The sequence below is a fragment of the Mobula birostris genome, chromosome 11, assembly GCF_030028105.1.
Source record: "Mobula birostris isolate sMobBir1 chromosome 11, sMobBir1.hap1, whole genome shotgun sequence".
In the NCBI taxonomy this organism is placed as follows: Eukaryota; Metazoa; Chordata; class Chondrichthyes; order Myliobatiformes; family Myliobatidae; genus Mobula; species Mobula birostris.
In genome coordinates this window covers 71,514,907-71,534,395 of record NC_092380.1, presented here as the reverse complement: position 1 = coordinate 71,534,395, position 19,489 = coordinate 71,514,907, and the positions used below count along the sequence as shown (strand labels likewise).

At 43.2% G+C, this 19,489-nt stretch overlaps 1 protein-coding gene across 21 annotated transcripts in view; it reads right to left on the bottom strand.

The window, feature by feature from the left end:
- plekha7b (pleckstrin homology domain containing, family A member 7b) overlaps positions 1–19,489 on the bottom strand; it is a 424,118-nt gene that overhangs the window by 87,211 nt on the left and 317,418 nt on the right. For all 21 annotated transcript variants that reach the window (XM_072272478.1, XM_072272479.1, XM_072272481.1 and 18 more), the window contains one exon: positions 9,049–9,507. In XM_072272478.1, the coding sequence (XP_072128579.1) occupies positions 9,049–9,507 (459 nt within the window). The remainder of the gene's footprint in view (positions 1–9,048; positions 9,508–19,489) is intronic.

Sequence of the window (19,489 nt, the reverse complement as noted above, 5' to 3'; positions counted from 1 at the left end):
AGAGCAACTAAGAAATTTGTATGCAGGGCAGCCATCACGCCTTGAAACCAGAAGCAGCACTAACAGCTCTAATACATCTCAAATGATAACATGGCAGCAGAATCCCACCTTAAATGCACAGTCAAATAGAGCCCCAGTTCAATTGTAAAAATCACTTCTTGCATGTTTGATATACAAGCCATGGACATATGACTTTAGCAGAGATATTGTATTCAAATATTTCAGATTAGATATTGTAGCATATGGCATGGTGCTACATTTTAAGTGATTGTACTTAAGGGTAGGAATTTTGATTTCATGTGGATTCCCAAAATTAAATGAAGGCAAGGCACAGCTCTCCAGAAATCTAGGACAAACAATTAACAACATTTCTTGGCATACAAATTATTCCCGTCAAAGGTAAAATGTTTCTACATTGACAATTTTAATTCATGCAAGCTTTCATGCCTCTAACCTCAGTAAATATAACAATTTTTGGATTGAATAAATTTGATTCATAATCTATGGAAATACCATATATAGTGGATTTTGGTACATTGGGCCACATCGAGACCAGTATACCTTGGCCCAATTAAGTGGCTGTCCCAATTAGTCAAAGTTTCATGGAAATAGTTAAAAAGGTATGAAAAAGACAGAGAAACAAATTATGTATTTAAATGAAATACTGAACAAATCAGAACATTAACAATACTACTGCAGTACTATTAAATGTGTAACAGTTCCTACTACTATCGACAGAGGTATTCATCAGCATAGACACCTACTGGAAATAATGGACCGCCTTCATATGCACTGTTGATGATTGCATCCTCCAAGTCTTTATTTTCATTGCAACATTCAAGATGATTGTCGATACCTTCAATTTCTCCATAGTTTCTAACTGGTTGAAGTACTGAAATAGTTTCATTTTCACTTCTGGCCTCTTCTGTCGTCTCCAAACCTGAATGCTTAAAACCGCAGACAGCAAAATAGTTCTAAATTGTCTGCTTCTTCCTTGCCAACTATCAGTGACAAAAATGGCTGATTTTTGAACACAAACACACGCAACTGATGTTATTTAAAAATTGTTCACTCGAAACACTGTGTTGTGTCTAATGGCTACACAAGTGCACGCGACTGGCACTAGTCAGAAGCTGTTCGTCAACAGCTTTGGTTCTTTAAGAGTTGTCCCAAACAAGAGTCTGCCCTGATTAACCCAAGGCCCAATTGATTGGAATTTACTGCACTCTGAACAAGGTGAGAGCAAAATGCTGCAGAACTTACATTAAAAATCACATTTATGAAAGTTTTTTTTTAATGAACTCCTTGTTGGGAATACCAAGGTGCTCACAATACCATCCATGAATTATTAAAATTAAGTAGATGAAAGTAAACCTTTCACAAGTTAATGCATAGGAAATTTGTGTAAACCTTTTGAAATGCATGGCATTCAGACAGTAACACAGGTGTCCAAGTTAGACTTGCTACTCAAATCAAGTAGTCACCTATAAAACGACACACTTCAAATCATTTCAAAAGACAACTGCCATACCTGCAGTGATTTTAAATAATATTCAGGTAAAACTGGGCAATTGACTGAAGAAAATTCAGTGATTCAGTCAGTGTGGATCAGAAATAACATCTCCTCCATGCCGAGGATCAACTCAGGCACATCTCAGGATGCACGTTTCATCTACTGCTCCACACCATACTCATGACTGTGTGGGCAAGCACATCTCACAGACCATACATAAATTCACTGATAAAATCAGTGCTGTTGGTAGAATCCAGGTGGCAAAGAGGAGGCTTACAAGAGTGAGTAGATTGGCTGGTTGAGTGGCGTTGTAACAACAACCTTGCACTCATTGTCAGCAAGATCAAAGAAATTATTGTTAACTTGAGAAAGTGGAAATCAGAACACACACCAGTTCTCAATAAAGGGTCAGAGATGAAAAGGCTTAAGCAGCTCCAAGTTCTTGGCCATCATCATCTCCGAGGATCTTTCCTGGGCCCAGCATATTGCTAAATCACAAAAAAGGAGTTTGAGGGGACTTGATATGAAATCAGACTCTTGCAAATATCTGTAAATGTCCAGTGGAGAGCATTCTGATTGGTTCTATTACAGCCTGGCATGGTGACTCCAATGCAAAGGATCACAAGAAGCCAAGAGATTTGCACACTCAGCATAATTGAAGACTTTATCCTCTGTGAAGATGATCGCTTTTCCCCCTTCCCATCAGAAGATACAAAAGCTTGAAAGCATGTGCAATCAGGCTAAAGGACAATTTATGTTATAAACCTAATGAACAGTTCCCTAGTGTAACAATATAAATCTTTTACCTCACAATCTGCCTTGTTATGACATTGCACCTTACTGTCTACCTACACTGTATTTTCTGTATCTGTAACACATTATTCAGCACTGTTATTGTGTTACCTTGCGCTACCTCAGTGCACTCCTGTAATTAACTGCTCTATATAATAATAAACTAATTTATCATTTGGCTTCATCATTGATGCATTCCTCCCAACTATCAAGGGCATCCTCGAGAGGTGGTGTCTCAAGATGCCGGCACCCATCACAGAGGCCCTCACTGTCTAGGACATGTGCTCTTCTCAATACTACAGGAGACTGAAGGTCCACACACACATAGATTTAACAGTCTGTTCCCTTCCAACAGATTTCTGAATGGTCAATGAACCATACTTCGTTATTCCCTTGTTTCGCACTAATTTACTTCTGTAATTTATAGTAGTTTGTGTCTTTGCATTGCATTGCTGGCACAAAACAATTTCACATCTTATAATTCAGTGATAATAAACCCCATCCTCATTCAGGTCTAGTGTAAAGCCTGCTTCAAATCACATTAAGAAAGTGTGCTCTTCCCGTCTAAAAATATCAGATATTAAGCTTCCAAATATTAAGACTCCCAACTTCTAACTAAATAATTCAATTTGATGCATTTGTCTTGTGCATTACTTTACCCTCCCCACAGTTTCAAGTGCATTGTCTCAATTTCAAAGTTTAAAGAAAATGTATTATGAAAGTGCATACACGTCACCATATACAACCCTGAGATTCTGTGCTTGTGGACATAATAAGTCCATTGTACAATAATAACCATAATAGAAACAGTTAAAGACAGCACTGACTGCGCATTGAACCAATGTGCAAAAGAGAACACACATGCAAAAACAAAATTAAGAGAGAGAAAGGGAGGGAGGGAGGGAGGGAGAGAGAGAGGGAGAGAGAGAGGGAGAGAGAGAGGGAGAGAGGGAGAGAGGGAGAGAGGGAGAGAGGGAGAGAGGGAGAGAGGGAGAGAGGGGGGGAGAGGGGGGGGAGAGGGGGGGGAAGAGAGGGGGGGAAGAGAGGGGGGGAAGAGAGGGGGGGAAGAGAGGGGGGAAGAGAGGGGGGAAGAGAGGGGGGGGAAGAGAGGGGGGGGAAGAGAGGGGGGGGAAGAGAGGGGGGGGAAGAGAGGGGGGAGAGGGGGGAGAGGGGGGGAGAGGGGGGGGAGAGGGGGGGGAGAGGGGGGGGAGAGGGGGGGGAGAGGGGGGGGAGAGGGGGGGGAGAGGGGGGGGAGAGGGGGGGGAGAGGGGGGGGAGAGGGGGGGGAGAGGGGGGGGAGAGGGGGGGAGAGGGGGGGGAGAGGGGGGGGAGAGGGGGGGGAGAGGGGGGGGAGAGGGGGGGAGAGGGGGGGAGGGGGAGAGGGGGGGGGAGAGGGGGGGAGGGAGAGAGGGGGGGAGAGAGGGGGGGGAGAGAGGGGGGGAGAGAGGGGGGGAGAGAGGGGGAGAGAGAGAGAGAGAGAGAGAAAGAGAGAAGAAAAAACTAACAGATATCAAGAACATGAGATGAGGAGTCCTTGAAAGTGAGTCCATAGGTTGTGGGAACATTTCAGTGATGGGGCAAGTGAAGGTGAATAAATTTAACCCCTTTTGGTTCAAAAACCTGATGGTTGAGGGATAGTAACTATTCCTGAACATAGGGTCACGCGAGTCCTGAGGCTCCTGCACCTTCTTCCTGATGGCAGCCGCGAGAAGAAAGCATGAGCCGGGTGGTGGGGGTCCCTGATAATGGATGCTGGTTTCCAGTGACAACTCTCTATGTAGATGTGCTCAGTGGTGGGGAGGACTTTACCTGTGATGGTTAAGCACTCTCTCCTCCTCTCACTAAATGGCACTTTCTTCTTCTTATGCTCGTTGCCTATCTTCTTCACCCTCCCAGCCGCCCTTCTTTGTTCCACTTTCCAGTTCATGCTGACGCTAACCTCGAGCTGAATCCTCCCACGTCTATTCAAGAGCAGAGTTCATGGGATCACTCCCTGTGGTATTCCGCGTCAGGTTTGCTCCCAGTCATACGTAACGTGATGCAGAGATATTAATCAGCAACAACTTAATGTGGGTGTATCCATATAGTGGGAAGGGCAGGATAGTCAATATCCAAAGAACAATGCTTTTAAAAAGTCCTTTCAAAATGTGTAGTTGAACCAGTGTACAATAACATAAAAAATTACACCCAAGCAATTATATCTGAAAGTTGCTTTTGGCAACTCAGACTCACCCTTAATGATGTCAACAATTGGGAGCAGATGTTTCTACTCCTCAAATAGCAAAGCTCAGAACTGCCTGCACATTAAACTCAAGAGATTCATAGTAACATTCTTTTACTTGTCATGAAGAGGATCACTTTGTGGCATGAATCATACAAATCTAGCTCCATTTTTCTTCTGTAGAATTTCAGTCAATGCTTTAAAGAATACTGAGAGTCAGAGTAATATAACCTGAGAACAAGCCCTTCAGCCTAACTGGTCCAGCATTTTCCCTCCTAGTCCCAGTTTCCTGTGTTTGTTCCATAACTCTTCCAGCCCCTCTCCTCCATCTATCTATCTATCCAACCACCTTTTAAATGTTCAACCACTTTCTCCTGCAGCTCATTGCAGTCACTCACTCTGTGTGTGTAAAGTTATGTCTTAGTTCTCTTCTTGTATCTGTGCCCTAGTTTTCAGATCCCCAAGCCTGGGATAGACTATGATTGTCCATCTTATCTATACCTCTCATGGTTTGATAAACTTATATGAAAGTCACCTCTCATTCTCTTATGATCCAAGGAGTAAAGATCTGGTGTGGCCAAACTCTCCCTATAAACATGGCACTCCAATGCAGGCAGGTCCTCATATAAAAGCACTTCCACACCCTCTTCGAATTGACATTGTCTTTCTTATAATAGGGTGATCAAAACTGCACCCAATACTCCAAGCGCAGTATTACCAATAACTATATAACCGCAATATAATGTTTTAACTCCTTAACTTTATCCCTTGACTGATTAAGGCAAGCACATAAGCCATTTTCTAATCTAATCATAATCTAATCTAATCTTCTTAATCACCTTCACACAAGAAAGTCTGTAGATGCTGGAAATACAAAGCAACACATGCAAAATGCTGGAAAAACTCAGCAGGCCAGACACTACCTATGATGACCAGACACTTCATCAGGACAAAGTGAGGTTAGAATTGGAGAGAGGAATGTTAAAGTCAAGATGGTTGATGTCTTGTGGGGCAGTTAGCGATAAAAAGATCCAGAGCAGGCAGAAGACCAGAGCGGGGCTGTCCAGAAAGAGGAGGAGGGTTGAAGAAGGAAGAAGGGGTCGTCGGTGTGAGTTCTTAATCACCTGTCTATTTGGATGAACACTTTCAGTGACCTGTACAGGTCTCTCAGTTCCACAAAAATCATCAGTACCTTGCCATTCTCTGTATACATTGTACCTTTGTTTGAATGCTCAAAAGGCATCACATTACACTTATCCAAGTTGAAATCCATCTGCCATTCATCAGCCCATTTCCCTAACTGATCAAGGTCTCTTTGGCTATCTTAGATCTAGTCCTGTGCAATGAGACAAGTAAGGTTAACAATCTTGTAGTCAGGGATCCTCTTGGAAAGAGTGATCATAGTATGATTGAATTTCGCATACAGATGGAGGATGAAATAGTTAGATCTAAAACTAGTGTATTATGCTTGAACAAAAGAGACTACAACAGGATGAGGGAAGAGTTGGCTAATGTGGATTGGGAGCACAAGCTATTTGGTAGGACAGTTGAGGAACAGTGGAATACTTTCAAAGAGATTTTTCACAGTGCTCAACAAAAGTATATTCCAGTCAAAAGTAAGGACAGTAAGTGTGGGGAGAGCCAGCCTTGGATAACTAAGGAAATAAAAGATAGTATGAAACTAAAAGCTCACGTGTACAAGGTCGCAAAGAGTAGTGGGAGACTGGGAAAACTTTAAAAAGTAACAAAGTACACATAATCAAGAAATAAGGAAAGGGAAGATAGTGTATGAAAGTAAATTAGCACAAAATATAAAAACAAATAGCAAGAGTTTTTATAAATATATAAAGCGGAAGAGGGTGGCTAAAGTCATTGTAGGTCCCTTGGAAGACGAGAAGGGGAAATTGATATTGGATGATAAGGAAATTTAATATTCCTTGCTATATTTCTTGAACAATGAAACAATATCAACCACACTCTAGTCTTCTGGAATATCACCAGTGGCTAATAACAAAGCAAATATCTCTCTAAGGGCTTCCACAATTTATCCCGTGGCTTGCCATTGGGTCCAGGGATGCACTTAGTTAGGTCCTGAAGATTTGTCCACCTTAATGTGCTGCAAGGTTACAAATACCTCCTTCCTCACAATATGCATATATTCAATGACTTTACGACTTCTAATTCTGGTTAATCTGACATCAATGATATTCTCTTTAGTTAATACCAAGGAGAAATAGAGATGACAAAATCTTGGCCGGCTCTCGTGGCTCTATGTAAATAGATGGCTTTGTTGGTCTTTAAGAGAACTTAAGTCTCTCGTTCTAGTTACCCTTCTACTGTTAATATAACTGAAGAACCTCTTGGGACTTCACTTTCAGTTGTAAACAGAAAACCTATTCAATTGACATATTGTGTTCTGTTTACTGGCAATATTTCAGTTTGGCATTGATGCAACTGAGTTTTTTTAAAGTTAGGTTTGGCACTCTACAATTCTGATTTTTAGAGCAGCTCGTGGTCGAGTCCATAAGGGAAAAGGCAACTCTGGATTAGGGCTGTGTAATGAACCAGATTTAATTAGAGAGCTTAAAGTAAAGGAACCCTTGGGTTGCACTGATCATAATATGACAGAATTCGCCCTGCAGTTTGAGTAGGAGAAGCTGGATATCAGATGTGTCCGTATTTGAGTAGACTAAAGAGCATGAGAGAGGAGCGAACAAATTTGATCAGAAGAGGTCACCAGCAGAGCAGCAATAGCAAGAATTCAGAAGGAGCAGGATAGATTCATCCCACAGAAGTAGCCTTCTAAAGGAAAGTTGAGTAAATGTGGATGACAAGGGAAATCAAACACAGGGTAAAAGCAATAGAGAAGGTAGACAATACAGCAAATATTAGTGGTAAGCTGAAGGATTGGGAAGTTTTGAAAAGCCAACAGAAGGCAACTAAAGAAGCAGTGAGAGAAAAGATGAAATATGAAGGCAAGCTAGACAACAGACCTTGGAGGCACATGATAAAATAGGCCAAAATCAGTCTGGTTTCCTTAAAGGGAAAATATTGCCTGACAAATCAGTTGGAATTCTTTGAGGAAATAACAGGCAGGATAGACAAAGGAGAGTCAGTAGACATTGTTTACTTGAATTTTCAGAAGGCTTTGACATAGTGCTGTACATGAAATGGTTGAACAAAATTAGAGCTGATGGTATTACAGGAAAGATACTTCCATGGATAGGTTGGCTGACTGGCAGAAGGTAACAAGAGAGAATAAAGGGGACCTTTTCAGGTTGGGAGCCAGTGACTATGGGGTTCTGCAGCTGTTAGTGGTGGGACCACTTCTTTTCATGTTATGTAGCAATGATTTGGATGATGGAATTGATGGCTTTGCTGCCAAGTTTGCAGATGATACAAAATAGGTGGCGAGGCAGGTGGTGTCAGGAGAGGAGGAGAATGGTCACGTGCTTGGGTAGAAGAAATAAAAGTGTAGACTATTTTCTAAAAGGGGAGAAAATACAAAAATGGGAGGAGCAAAGTGATTTGTGAGTCCTTGTACAGGATTTGCGAAAGGTTAACTTGCAGGTGAGTTAGTGGTAAGGAAGGCAAATGCTTCCATTCTGAGAGGTCTAGAATATAAATCAAGGATGTAATGCTGAGGCTTTATAAGACATTGATCAGGCCACATAGAGTATTGTGAGCACTCTTGGGCTCTTTAACTAAGAAAGGATGTGCTAGCGTTGGAAAGAGTCCAGAGGAGATTCAAGTGAATGGTCCCAGGAACTAAAGTGTTAATATATGAAGAGTGTTTGATGGCTCATGGCCTATATTTACTGAAGTTTAGAAAAGGGGGGGGGGTAGAATCTCATTGAAACCTATCAAATATTGAAAGGCCTAAATATAGAAGGCATGGAGAAGAGCTCCACGTCTTCTATAATGGGGGAGTCTAGGACCAGAGAGCATAGCCACAGAATGCCAGTTCCTTTAGAACAGAGATGAGGAGAATTTTCTTTAGCTCAAGGGTAGTGAATCTGTGGAATTCATATCCACAGACAACTGTGGAGGACAAGTCATTGGGTATATTAAAAGTGGAGTTTGATAGGTTCATAATTAGAAAGGGTGTCAAAGGATACAGGGAGAATGCAGGAGAATGAGGTTGATAAGGAAAATAAATCAGCCATGATGGAAGGGTGGCGCACACCTGATGTGCTGAATGGCCTAATTCTGCTTCAGTCTGATGATCTAATGATTCATGTGAAGACACCACCCACTTCCCTTGAAGGAAAGGCAATAAAACCACAGCTGTTGTCAAAAAAAATTAGTCTACTCAATTTCTGTTTCCAAAGAACTTACACTATGCCAACAGCAAATCATTGAAAATGCAGATTCGTAATCATAACAGTAAACAAAGCTCCAAAAGGTATAAAGAAAGAGGTCAAACCAGTTGGATCAATATATCAGATTAGAAAGACCTTTTTCCTTTCTGGGCTGGTTGCACATTCAAGCAAAATAAAGCATTCATGAAAATGTTTGCTGACCTTCTATTTTCTCCTTTGTGTAACTTCACCCAGTGTTCTTGCATCACTGAACTTTTATGCTGGACTTTCTCTGTGCCAGGCTGGCCCGCAAAACCCCGCCGATAAACAGTGGCACCGTTCTGGTCCACCTGAGTGGTACTTGTTGCAGAAGGCTGAACTGCCCCATTGTGCTGAGGTTGAGATGAGGCATGACGTTCAGCAAACATGTCACTTTCTGTTGAACTTCCTTGCATCTTGTTATTCAATTTTCTGCCTGATATCTCCACAGGGGCTTTTTGGAAGCCGTATCTCTCCTCCTCATCCCTTGATCTCATGATTTCTTTGTGTTTCTCAAACCCAAACTTATCTATTTTCTGAGCATGCTCTTTACTCTGGTACACGTCTGGCTTGGTAAAGCCCTTATGTGAGTTGATATGGTTGCTTTGAACAGGACGTGGTCCATCGCCATTTTCTGGTTCTCTGCAACAGACAAGAAACATAATCACTAGGATCACACATAGAGACAGGACAAATGTGGACAGACAGCAGAATTAATCTCAGACTTTATAGATATGAGCCATTTGCAATTTTCTTAAATGTTATTTGATTCAATTCTCTGAAACAAGTTATACACTTAGCATGCTGTTGGAGCTTTTCAAATAATTTTTCAGATATTTAAAAATGGATGGTTGTGATGCAATGGTTAAATTTAAAGGCTTTAATGTATAATACAGAGTTCTTCACATCCTACTAGAACTTTTTTTTAAAAAGTGCTTTATTCATGGTGACGACAAAAACACAGAATTGTAAAACCCGTAATGTACGTTGCCATCTTTATGTGGCTTGATCAATGGGTCAGCTATCATTCAGGTATCAATCCAGACTCAGAGTTCTATACAAGTGCAGTACAAGTTCTGTCTTTTGGACTCTTCACCTTTAGATTTAAAGACCAGAATTCTGCCGTGGCTTCTTCAGCAAAATTTTATTTGATTTTTTTTTGTAGCTGTAGACCTCATATCAGTGAAACAAACTTGAGCTTGAAAGTCTCTTTGAACACCCACTGCTTTCAGGTTTTCATTAAATGAAAATGCTTCTGCTCTGACTTTTTGCAACCGAAAGTGAATGTCTTCATTTATTGACACTGAAATCCATTGGTCACAGTGGCAGCTCACTGCAATTCTAATCTCTTTGTAATTTAATAGGCAACCATAGACGTATGATTTTATACAACAATGTTGCATAAACAAAACTGCAATGCTAAACATCCTGTGCAATTCCACTCATCATCATTACATGCCGTGTCGCAATTACACTAAACTATTTATTTTAAGATAGCAATGGAGAAGGATAGGATAGATTGACAGGTTGGGGGAAATAGATAGGATCCAGCAAAGATTGATTGGCTGAGTCTGTTTGAAGTGAAAGGAATAAATGATTATTGAATTTGATATCAAGTTTGTAGGAGAAACACATTCCCATTAGAGTGAAAAGTAAATCTGGTAACATTAGGGAACCTTGGCTGATAAAATATATTGAGGATCTACTCAGAAAAAGGAAGCATACCTTGGCTTTCAGAGGTTAGGATCGAGCCATTTATGAAAAGATTAGGAATACTCATAATTGGGAAATCAGGAGGACAAAGAGAGGATATGAGATGGATCTGGAAGCTACAGTTAAGGAAAATCCCAAGTAGCTCTATAGCTATATTAATAATAAAAGAGTGGCTAGGGGAGAGATCAGCAGAGCTGCCCTTGTCTGAAGCCACAGGAGACAGGTGGGATTTTTTAATGAATATTTCTTATCAGTACTTACTGACGAGAAAATCATTGTTGCTCCAGAGATCAGGAAAACAAGTAGAGAGATTTTAGAGGACATTCATATCATCAGGGAGGAGGCATTTGCAGTAATCGCAGTGCATGAAGGTAGATAAATCCTCAGGGCCTGACTGAGTGTATCCTCAGATTTTGTGAAAGGCTAGGGAAGAACTGTGGAGGGCCTTGCAGAGATGTATTCACTAGTAACCACTGACGAATTTCTGGAAGACAGAAGGTGCTAATGTTCATCAAAGTTGCTGGTGAACGCAGCAGGCCAGGCAGCATCTGTAGGAAGAGGTGCAGTCGACGTTTCAGGCCGAGACCCTTCATCAGGACTAACTGAAGGAAGAGTGAGTAAGGGATTTGAAAGTTGGAGGGGGAGGGGGAGATCCAAAATGATAGGAGAAAACAGGAGGGGGAGGGATAGAGCCAAGAGCTGGACAGGTGATAGGCAAAAGGGGATACGAGAGGATCATGGGACAGGAGGTCTGGGAAGAAAGACGGGGGTGGGGGACCCAGAGGATGGGCAAGAGGTATATTCAGAGGGACAGAGGGAGAAAAAGGAGAGTAAGAGAAAGAATGTGTACATAAAAATGAGTAACAGATGGGGTACGAGGGGGAGGTGGGGCCTTAGCGGAAATTAGAGAAGTCGATGTTCATACCATCAGGGTGGAGGCTACCCAGACGGAATATAAGGTGTTGTTCCTCCAACCTGAGTGTGGCTTCATCTTTACAGTAGAGGAGGCCGTGGATAGACATGTCAGAATGGGAATGGGATGTGGAATTAAAATGTGTGGCCACTGGGAGATCCTGCTTTCTCTGGCAGACAGAGCGTAGATGTTCAGCAAAGCGGTCTCCCAGTCTGCGTCGGGTCTCGCCAATATATAAAAGGCCACATCGGGAGCACCGGACGCAGTATATCACCCCAGTCGACTCACAGGTGAAGTGTTGCCTCAACTGGAAGGACTGTTTGGGGCCCTGAATGGTGGTAAGGGAGGAAGTGTAAGGGCATGTGTAGCACTTGTTCCACTTACACGGATAAGTGCCAGGAGGGAGATCAGTGGGGAGGGATGGGGGAGGACAAATGGACAAGGGAGTTGCGTAGGGAGCAATCCCTGCGGAATGCAGAGAGAGGGGGGGAGGGAAAGATGTGCTTAGTGGTGGGATCCCGTTGGAGGTGGCGGAAGTTACAGAGAATAATATGTTGGACCCGGAGGCTGGTGGGGTGGTAGGTGAGGACCAGGGGAACCCTATTCCTAGTGGGATGGCGGGAGGATGGAGTGAGAGCAGATGTACGTGAAATGGGGGAGATGCGTTTAAGCGCAGAGTTGATAGTGGAGGAAGGGAAGCCCCTTTCTTTAAAACAGGAAGACATCTCCCTCATCCTAGAATGAAAAGCCTCATCCTGAGAGCAGATGCGGCGGAGACGGAGGAATTGCGAGAAGGGGATCTCTACCTTGCCGAGGCACAGCGACAACTCGCGGATACCTCCTCTTATTTACCCCTCGATCGTGACCCCACCAAGGAGCACCAGGCCATTGTCTCCCACACCATCACCGACTTTATCCGCTCAGGGGATCTCCCATCCACTGCTACCAACCTTATAGTTCCCACACCCCGCACTTCCCGTTTCTACCTCCTACCCAAGATCCACAAACCTGCCTGTCCTGGCCGATCTATTGTCTCAGCTTGCTCCTGCCCCACCGAACTCGTTTCTGCATACCTCGACACAGTTTTATCACCCCTTGTTCAATCCCTTCCGACCTATGTTCGTGACACTTCTCACGCTCTTAAACTTTTCGATGATTTTAAGTTCCCTGGCCCCCACCGCTTTATTTTCACCATGGATGTCCAGTCCTTATATACTTCCATCCCCCATCAGGAAGGTCTCAAAGCTCGATGCTTCTTTTTGGATTCCAGACCTAACCGGTTCCCCTCTACCACCACTCTGCTCCGTCTAGCAGAATTAGTCCTTACTCTTAATAATTTCTCCTTCGGCTCCTCCCACTTCCTCCAAAGTAAAGGTGTAGCTATGGGCATCCGTATGGGTCCTAGCTATGCCTGCCTTTTTGTTGGGTTTGTGGAACAATCTATGTTCCGTGTCTATTCTGGTATCTGTCCCCCACTTTTCCTTCGCTACATCAACGACTGCATTGGCGCTGCTTCCTGCACGCATGCAGAACTCGTTGACTTTATTAACTTTGCCTCCAACTTTCACCCTGCCCTCAAGTTTACCTGGTCCATTTCCGACACCTCCCTCCCCTTTCTAGATCTTTCTGTCTCTGTCTCTGGAGACAGCTTATCCACTGATGTCTACTATAAGCCTACTGACTCTCACAGCTATCTGGACTATTCCTCTTCTCACCCTGTCTCTTGCAAAAACGCCACCCCCTTCTCGCAATTCCTCCGTCTCCGCCGCATCTGCTCTCAGGGTGAGGCTTTTCATTCTAGGACGAGGGAGATGTCTTCCTTTTTTAAAGAAAGGGGCTTCCCTTCCTCCACTATCAACTCTGCTCTTAAATGCATCTCCCCCATTTCACGTACATCTGCTCTCACTCCATCCACCCGCCACCCCACTAGGAATAGGGTTCCCCTGGTCCTCACCTACCACCCCACCAGCCTCCGGGTCCAACATATTATTCTCCGTAACTTCCGCCACCTCCAACGGGATCCCACCACTAAGCACATCTTTCCCTCCCCCCCCCCTGCACTCCGCAGGGATCGCTCCTTACGCAACTCCCTTGTCCATTCGTCCCCCCCATCCCACCCCACTGATCTCCCTCCTGGCACTTATCCGTGTAAGTGGAACAAGTGCTACACATGCCCTTACACTTCCTCCCTTACCACCATTCAGGGCCCCAAACAGTCCTTCCAGGTGAGGCAACACTTCACCTGTGAGTCGACTGGGGTGATATACTGCGTCCGGTGCTCCCGATGTGGCCTTTTATATATTGGCGAGATCCGACGCAGACTGGGAGACCGCTTTGCTGAACATCTACGCTCTGTCTGCCAGAGAAAGCAGGATCTCCCAGTGGCCACACATTTTAATTCCACATCCCATTCCCATTCTGACATGTCTATCCACGGCCTCCTCTACTGCAAAGATGAAGCCACACTCAGGTTGGAGGAACAACACCTTATATTACGTCTGGGTAGCCTCCAACCTAATGGTATGAACATCGACTTCTCTAACTTCCGCTAAGGCCCCACCTCCCCCTCGTACCCCATCTGTTACTCATTTTTATGCACACATTCTTTCTCTCACTCTCCTTTTTCTCCCTCTGTCCCTCTGAATATACCTCTTGCCCATCCTCTGGGTCCCCCCCCCTTGTCTTTCTTCCTGGACCTCCTGTCCCATGATCCTCTCGTATCCCCTTTTGCCTATCATCTGTCCAGCTCTTGGCTCTATCCGTCCCCATCCTGTCTTCTCGTATCATTTTGGATCTCCCCTTCCCCCTCCAACTTTCAAATCCCTTACTCACTCTTCCTTCAGTTAGTCCTGACGAAGGGTCTCGGCCTGAAACGTCGACTGCACCTCTTCCTAGAGATGCTGCCTGGCCTGCTGCGTTCACCAGCAACTTTGATGTGTGTTGCTTGAATTTCCAGCATCTGCAGAATTCCTGTTTGCGTGCTAATGTTCATCCATTGTTTAAAAATGGTAGTCAGGGCAAGCTAGAGAACTGCAGGCCGGTCAGACGACATCAGTAGTGTGGAAATTACTTGGGCAAATTCTGAGGGACAGGATCTGCTAGAATTTGCAAAGACAGCACCTAATTAGGAAGAATCAGCATTCCTTTGTGCTTGGGAAATCCTGCTTTAATTTTTTTTTGAAGTAGTCTAAAAGGCTAATGAGGGTATGGCAACGGATGTTGTCTATCTGGACTCTAGCAAGATCTTCAAAATCCCACATAATAGGATTGTCTGGAATATTAGGTCCCATGAAATCCAGTTTTTGGATTCTTGGATTCAAAATTGGCTCAGAGGTAGGAAGCACAGGGAGAGTTTGAAATTGCTTCTTGGAATGGAAGCCAGTGACAGAACCCTTGTTATTCATTATTTATATAAATGATTTGGATGCAAATACACAAGGCTTGATCAGTAAGTTTATGAATTACACAAAGTTGGGATGTGTGGCTAACTGATAGTGTGGAATAGATTACTTTGGTTTATTGATCAGTTAGGAAAGTGGGCTGAGGAGTAGCAATTGGATTTCATCACAGGAGGTGTGAGATGATGCATTCTGGGAAGTCAAGCCAGTGTTGGACTTGTGCTAAGAATGGGAGGGAACTAAGGAGTGTAATGAAACCTAGAAGTACAAGAGCACAATGTGTTGAAAAAAGCATCACAAGTAGACAGGACGGTGAAAAGGGCATTCAGTACACTGGAGTTCATCAGTCAATACATTGATTATAGGAGCTGTACAGGAAGGACATGGCTGAGCTGGAGAGAGTGCAGAAAAGGACTACAAAGACATTGCCAAGATTAGAGGACCTGAGTTATAGGGAGAGGTTGGCCAAGGGGAGGCACTAACGAGTGCTTTGCAGGCAGCTAACAATTCTACTAAATATACTTCTTCAGGACTATGACCACTGCAAGCTGCAGCCTGTGATTTCCCAATGGGGCATGTGCTTTAGACAGACTGTATGACCTGATGTTTTTGTGGTATCCTGAAGGATTTGGCAAACTGGACTCCCCAGAATGCAGGCACAGCCACGGCGACTGAAACTCCAGGCTGGTGTGAAGTGGCTGGGCCCAGGCACCCAATATTTGGCTGAATTCTACTGTGTTTCTTTGTTTTGTGGCTGCCTGCAAGAAGATGAATCTCAATTGTATATGGCATGCATACTTCAATGTACTTTGAACTTTGAGGTTAGGTCTGTATTCCTTGGAAGGCAAGAGAATGAGGGCAACTTTATAGAAATGTTTAAACTTATGAAAGGTGTAGATAAGGTGGATGGTAACAATCTTTTTCCTAGTTTGGGGGGTGTTTGAGCAGCACGTAACCCCATAGTCTTGAGTGTATAGAGTAGAGCATTGAGCTTGGCATAAAAGGGACACTTTAGCACTTCAAAAATATGCAATCAGGTTGACCAAACAGTATGATGTGACTTTTAAATTCATAAACATTTGCTGGTTGCTTCAAATAAGGCAAATATACTTGTCAAAATGTTCCTCCACCTACATGTACCTTTATGCAATGAGGTGCCACCAGCTCAAGTCTATGTTAAAACAATTGAGATAAACTACAGAATTGCCAGAGCAATTTTCATTGGCACAAACAAGTGCCTCCGATCAAACCTCTTCTAAATGTACTTGAGACGAGGAAAGGCTCTTAACACACCTGTTAAACATGCTGCCACTCATGCCACATGAAGGTGATGGGTTAAATAGAGAAAATAAGCAAAAAATAATGCAAATTGATGAAAAGAGCACCAATGAGTCATCATTTCACCACTTAATGCAATCTGCAAAATATCCCATAATGCAATGAACTAGATTAATAAACACAATTTGTGTTTCAAACTATATTTGTCCTTATACAAAGACTTTTAAATACTCCAGATTAACCTTATTAAAATATGCCAAAGTTTATTTATCATTTAGTTACATTTCCAGTTTTTAACCAAGTGTCAAATCTGCATGCAATAGGCATTCTACTGTCAGCAAATGTGGAACAAGCAATTTTATTCCTTCTTGCAATTGAAGCCCATGCAATTTAAGCAGCCGTTACTAGGTAATGATGATTAAAGGCCTGAGGTGATCTTCACAGAACAGAGGCCAACCATAGCATTCAAATCATCACATCTGCAATTTGGACAAACCAGGGTCAAAACTAAAACCATGTTCTTCTACACGAGTTAATTATGGAGAAGTCAGATTACTTAATTTTAAGGCTTGCTACACAATAACACAGATCTTTCATTAAAAACTTGATGTTATTATGTGTACCATTAATTAAAAGCATAACCTAAGATCAGATTTCTTCTTTTGTTCATAAATGATTGAATCATTTGTTCATAAATGATTGGGGAGGAGAAGATGGCAGTGCAATGCAGCACGCACGGCCTCTCCGGTGAATGATATCTGTTATGTGTCAAGTAGGGTACCGTGCACAATTCTGATTTGATGGAGACAGAGCAGAGAGTACAGAGGAACATCTGGAGAAACTTCTGAAATGCCTGCTTCACTGCTGCTGCCACTGTGTGGTCCAGAATCTCCAGAGGAGAAGGCCCCGAATCCTCGGCTTTGCTTGTTTCGGCAGCTGGGGCAAGGTCGAAGGCACTCAGCAGAGGATGGCGCTTGGGAGGCTGTATCGGAGGGGCTGGTCGGAGGCTCAAAGTTTTCGGACGGACAGACTCAGTGTCGGATGTAGTCGGGTGCTTCCAATGCACTGCAGTTGTCGGTGCCTGGAGGTTTATGGCAGGGAGTTTCTCCCTTTTGCCGCCTGCTATCGGGGACTATCGGGAATCGATCGGGACTTTGAGACTTTTTTTTAACCGTGCCCATGGTCTGCTCTTTATCAAATTATGGTATTGCTTTGCACTGCTGTAACTATATGTTACAATTACGTGGTTCTGTCAGTGTTAGTCTTTGGTTTGTCCTGTTTTTCTGTGATATCACTCTGGAGGAACATTGTATCATTTCTTAATGCATGCATGCATTTCTAAATGACAATAAATGAGGACTGAGTGTCCTCATAATCGAATCTAATCTAATCCAAATTTTGAGCCCAGCAAGGCATTAAGACCTGATAGTGTGCCTGGCTGGGCACTGAAAATCTATGCCAATCAACTGGTGGGAGTGCTCAAGGACATCTTCAGTCTCTCACTGGTGCAGTCAGAGGCTCCCACCTGCTTCAAAATAGCGACAATCTCACAAGAGCAGTATGAGCGGCCTTTGATTACCTGGACAACAGCAATACCTACTTCTGGCTGCTGCTTATTGACTACAGCTCAGCATTCGGCAGCATCATACAATCAGTAATAATAAATAAGCTCCAATTCCTGGGCCTTTGTAACTGGATCCTCATTGGGAGACCATGGTCTGTGCAAATCGGAAATAGCATCTCCTTGCTGACAACCAACACTGGTGCACCTTAAGGATGTGTGCTTTGCCCACTGCTCTACTCTCTCTACATTCACGACTGTGTGGCTATGCACAGCTCAAATGCCATCTGTAGATTTGCTGACCACAACTATTGTTGGCAGAATTTCAGATGATGACAAGGCGGTGTACAGGAGGAAATAAGATCAGCTGGTTGGGTGGTGTTGAAACAAGAACCCTACGCTCAACATCAATATGACCAAGGATTTGATTGTAGAATTCAAGAAGGAAAGTTGATGGAACACACACTAGCACTCATCGATGGATCAGTAGAGTAAGGGATGAGCAGTTTCAATTTCCTGGATGTCAACTTCTCTAGGTTTCTATACTGGAGTCAACGTATTGATGGAATTACCAAAAAGGCACAACAGCAGCTACGTTTCATTAAACGCTTGAGATGACTTGGTGCAATATCTATTAAATGTTTACTAGTATTAACAAAACTTAGGACTCACAGTTATTACTGTTTCAAGGGCAAACAAAGAGAGACTGGATGCCTTTGCACCATGTGCCTCAAGTCAAATCAAAATTAACCCATGCAAAAAATGATACAAAAACAGCTTGCAGTGCTGTGCAAAAGTCATAGGCACTCTAGCTATATACATTGCCCAACACTTTTGCACAGTACTGTATGTCACCAGAGACTCGCAAATTTCTACAAATGTAACAGAGAGCATTCTAACTTGTTGCATCAACATTTTCTATGGAGGGGCCACTGCACAGGATCAGAAAATCTGCAAAAAGTTGCCAACTCTGCAACTCCATCATGGGCACTGGTCTCCCCCAGCATCGAGGACACCCTCAAAAGACGATGTTTCAAAGAGGCTGCATCTGTCATTAAAGATCCCCATCACACAGGGCATGCCCTCTTCTCAGTGCGACCATCAGGGTGGAGGTACAGGAGCTGAAGACACACCCACAACATTTTAGAAACTGCTTCTTCCCCATCGCCACCAGATTTCTGAATAGGGAATAAACCCATGTACACTACCTCACTTTTTCCTTCTTTTTGCTCTCTTTCTGCATTATCTATTTAAGTTTATATATTCAGTGAATTCTGTTTAATTGGGACACATCGGGACCACTGCATTTTGGCCCAATTATGTGGCAGCCCCAATTAGCTGAAGTTTCATGGAAATAGCTAACAAGGTATAAAAACGACAAACTTAGTGTTTAACTAATTAACAAATTATGTATTTAAATGAAATACAAGACAAATTAGAACACTACCAATACTACTACAGTACTATAAAACTGTGTATTAGTTCCTAATAGTTGGTTTGGTGGTTATCCATCGTATCCGCTGATGATAGGACAGAGTTTTTACAGTGCAAACATTGTTGTATTGGGGCAGTTCCACTTTCTTGACCCCAGAAGTCTAAATACAGTGGTACAAAGGTCGTCACAACTGGACTTTTCCTTGGTCGCAGTGGATAACCATGACTTCTTCTCTGCCTTGACTTCCATGATTTCTCATGCACTTAGCTCTCTACAAAACGTTGCAGAACTACCTCGCTGACCAGTGGACCTCACTGTAGATCGCA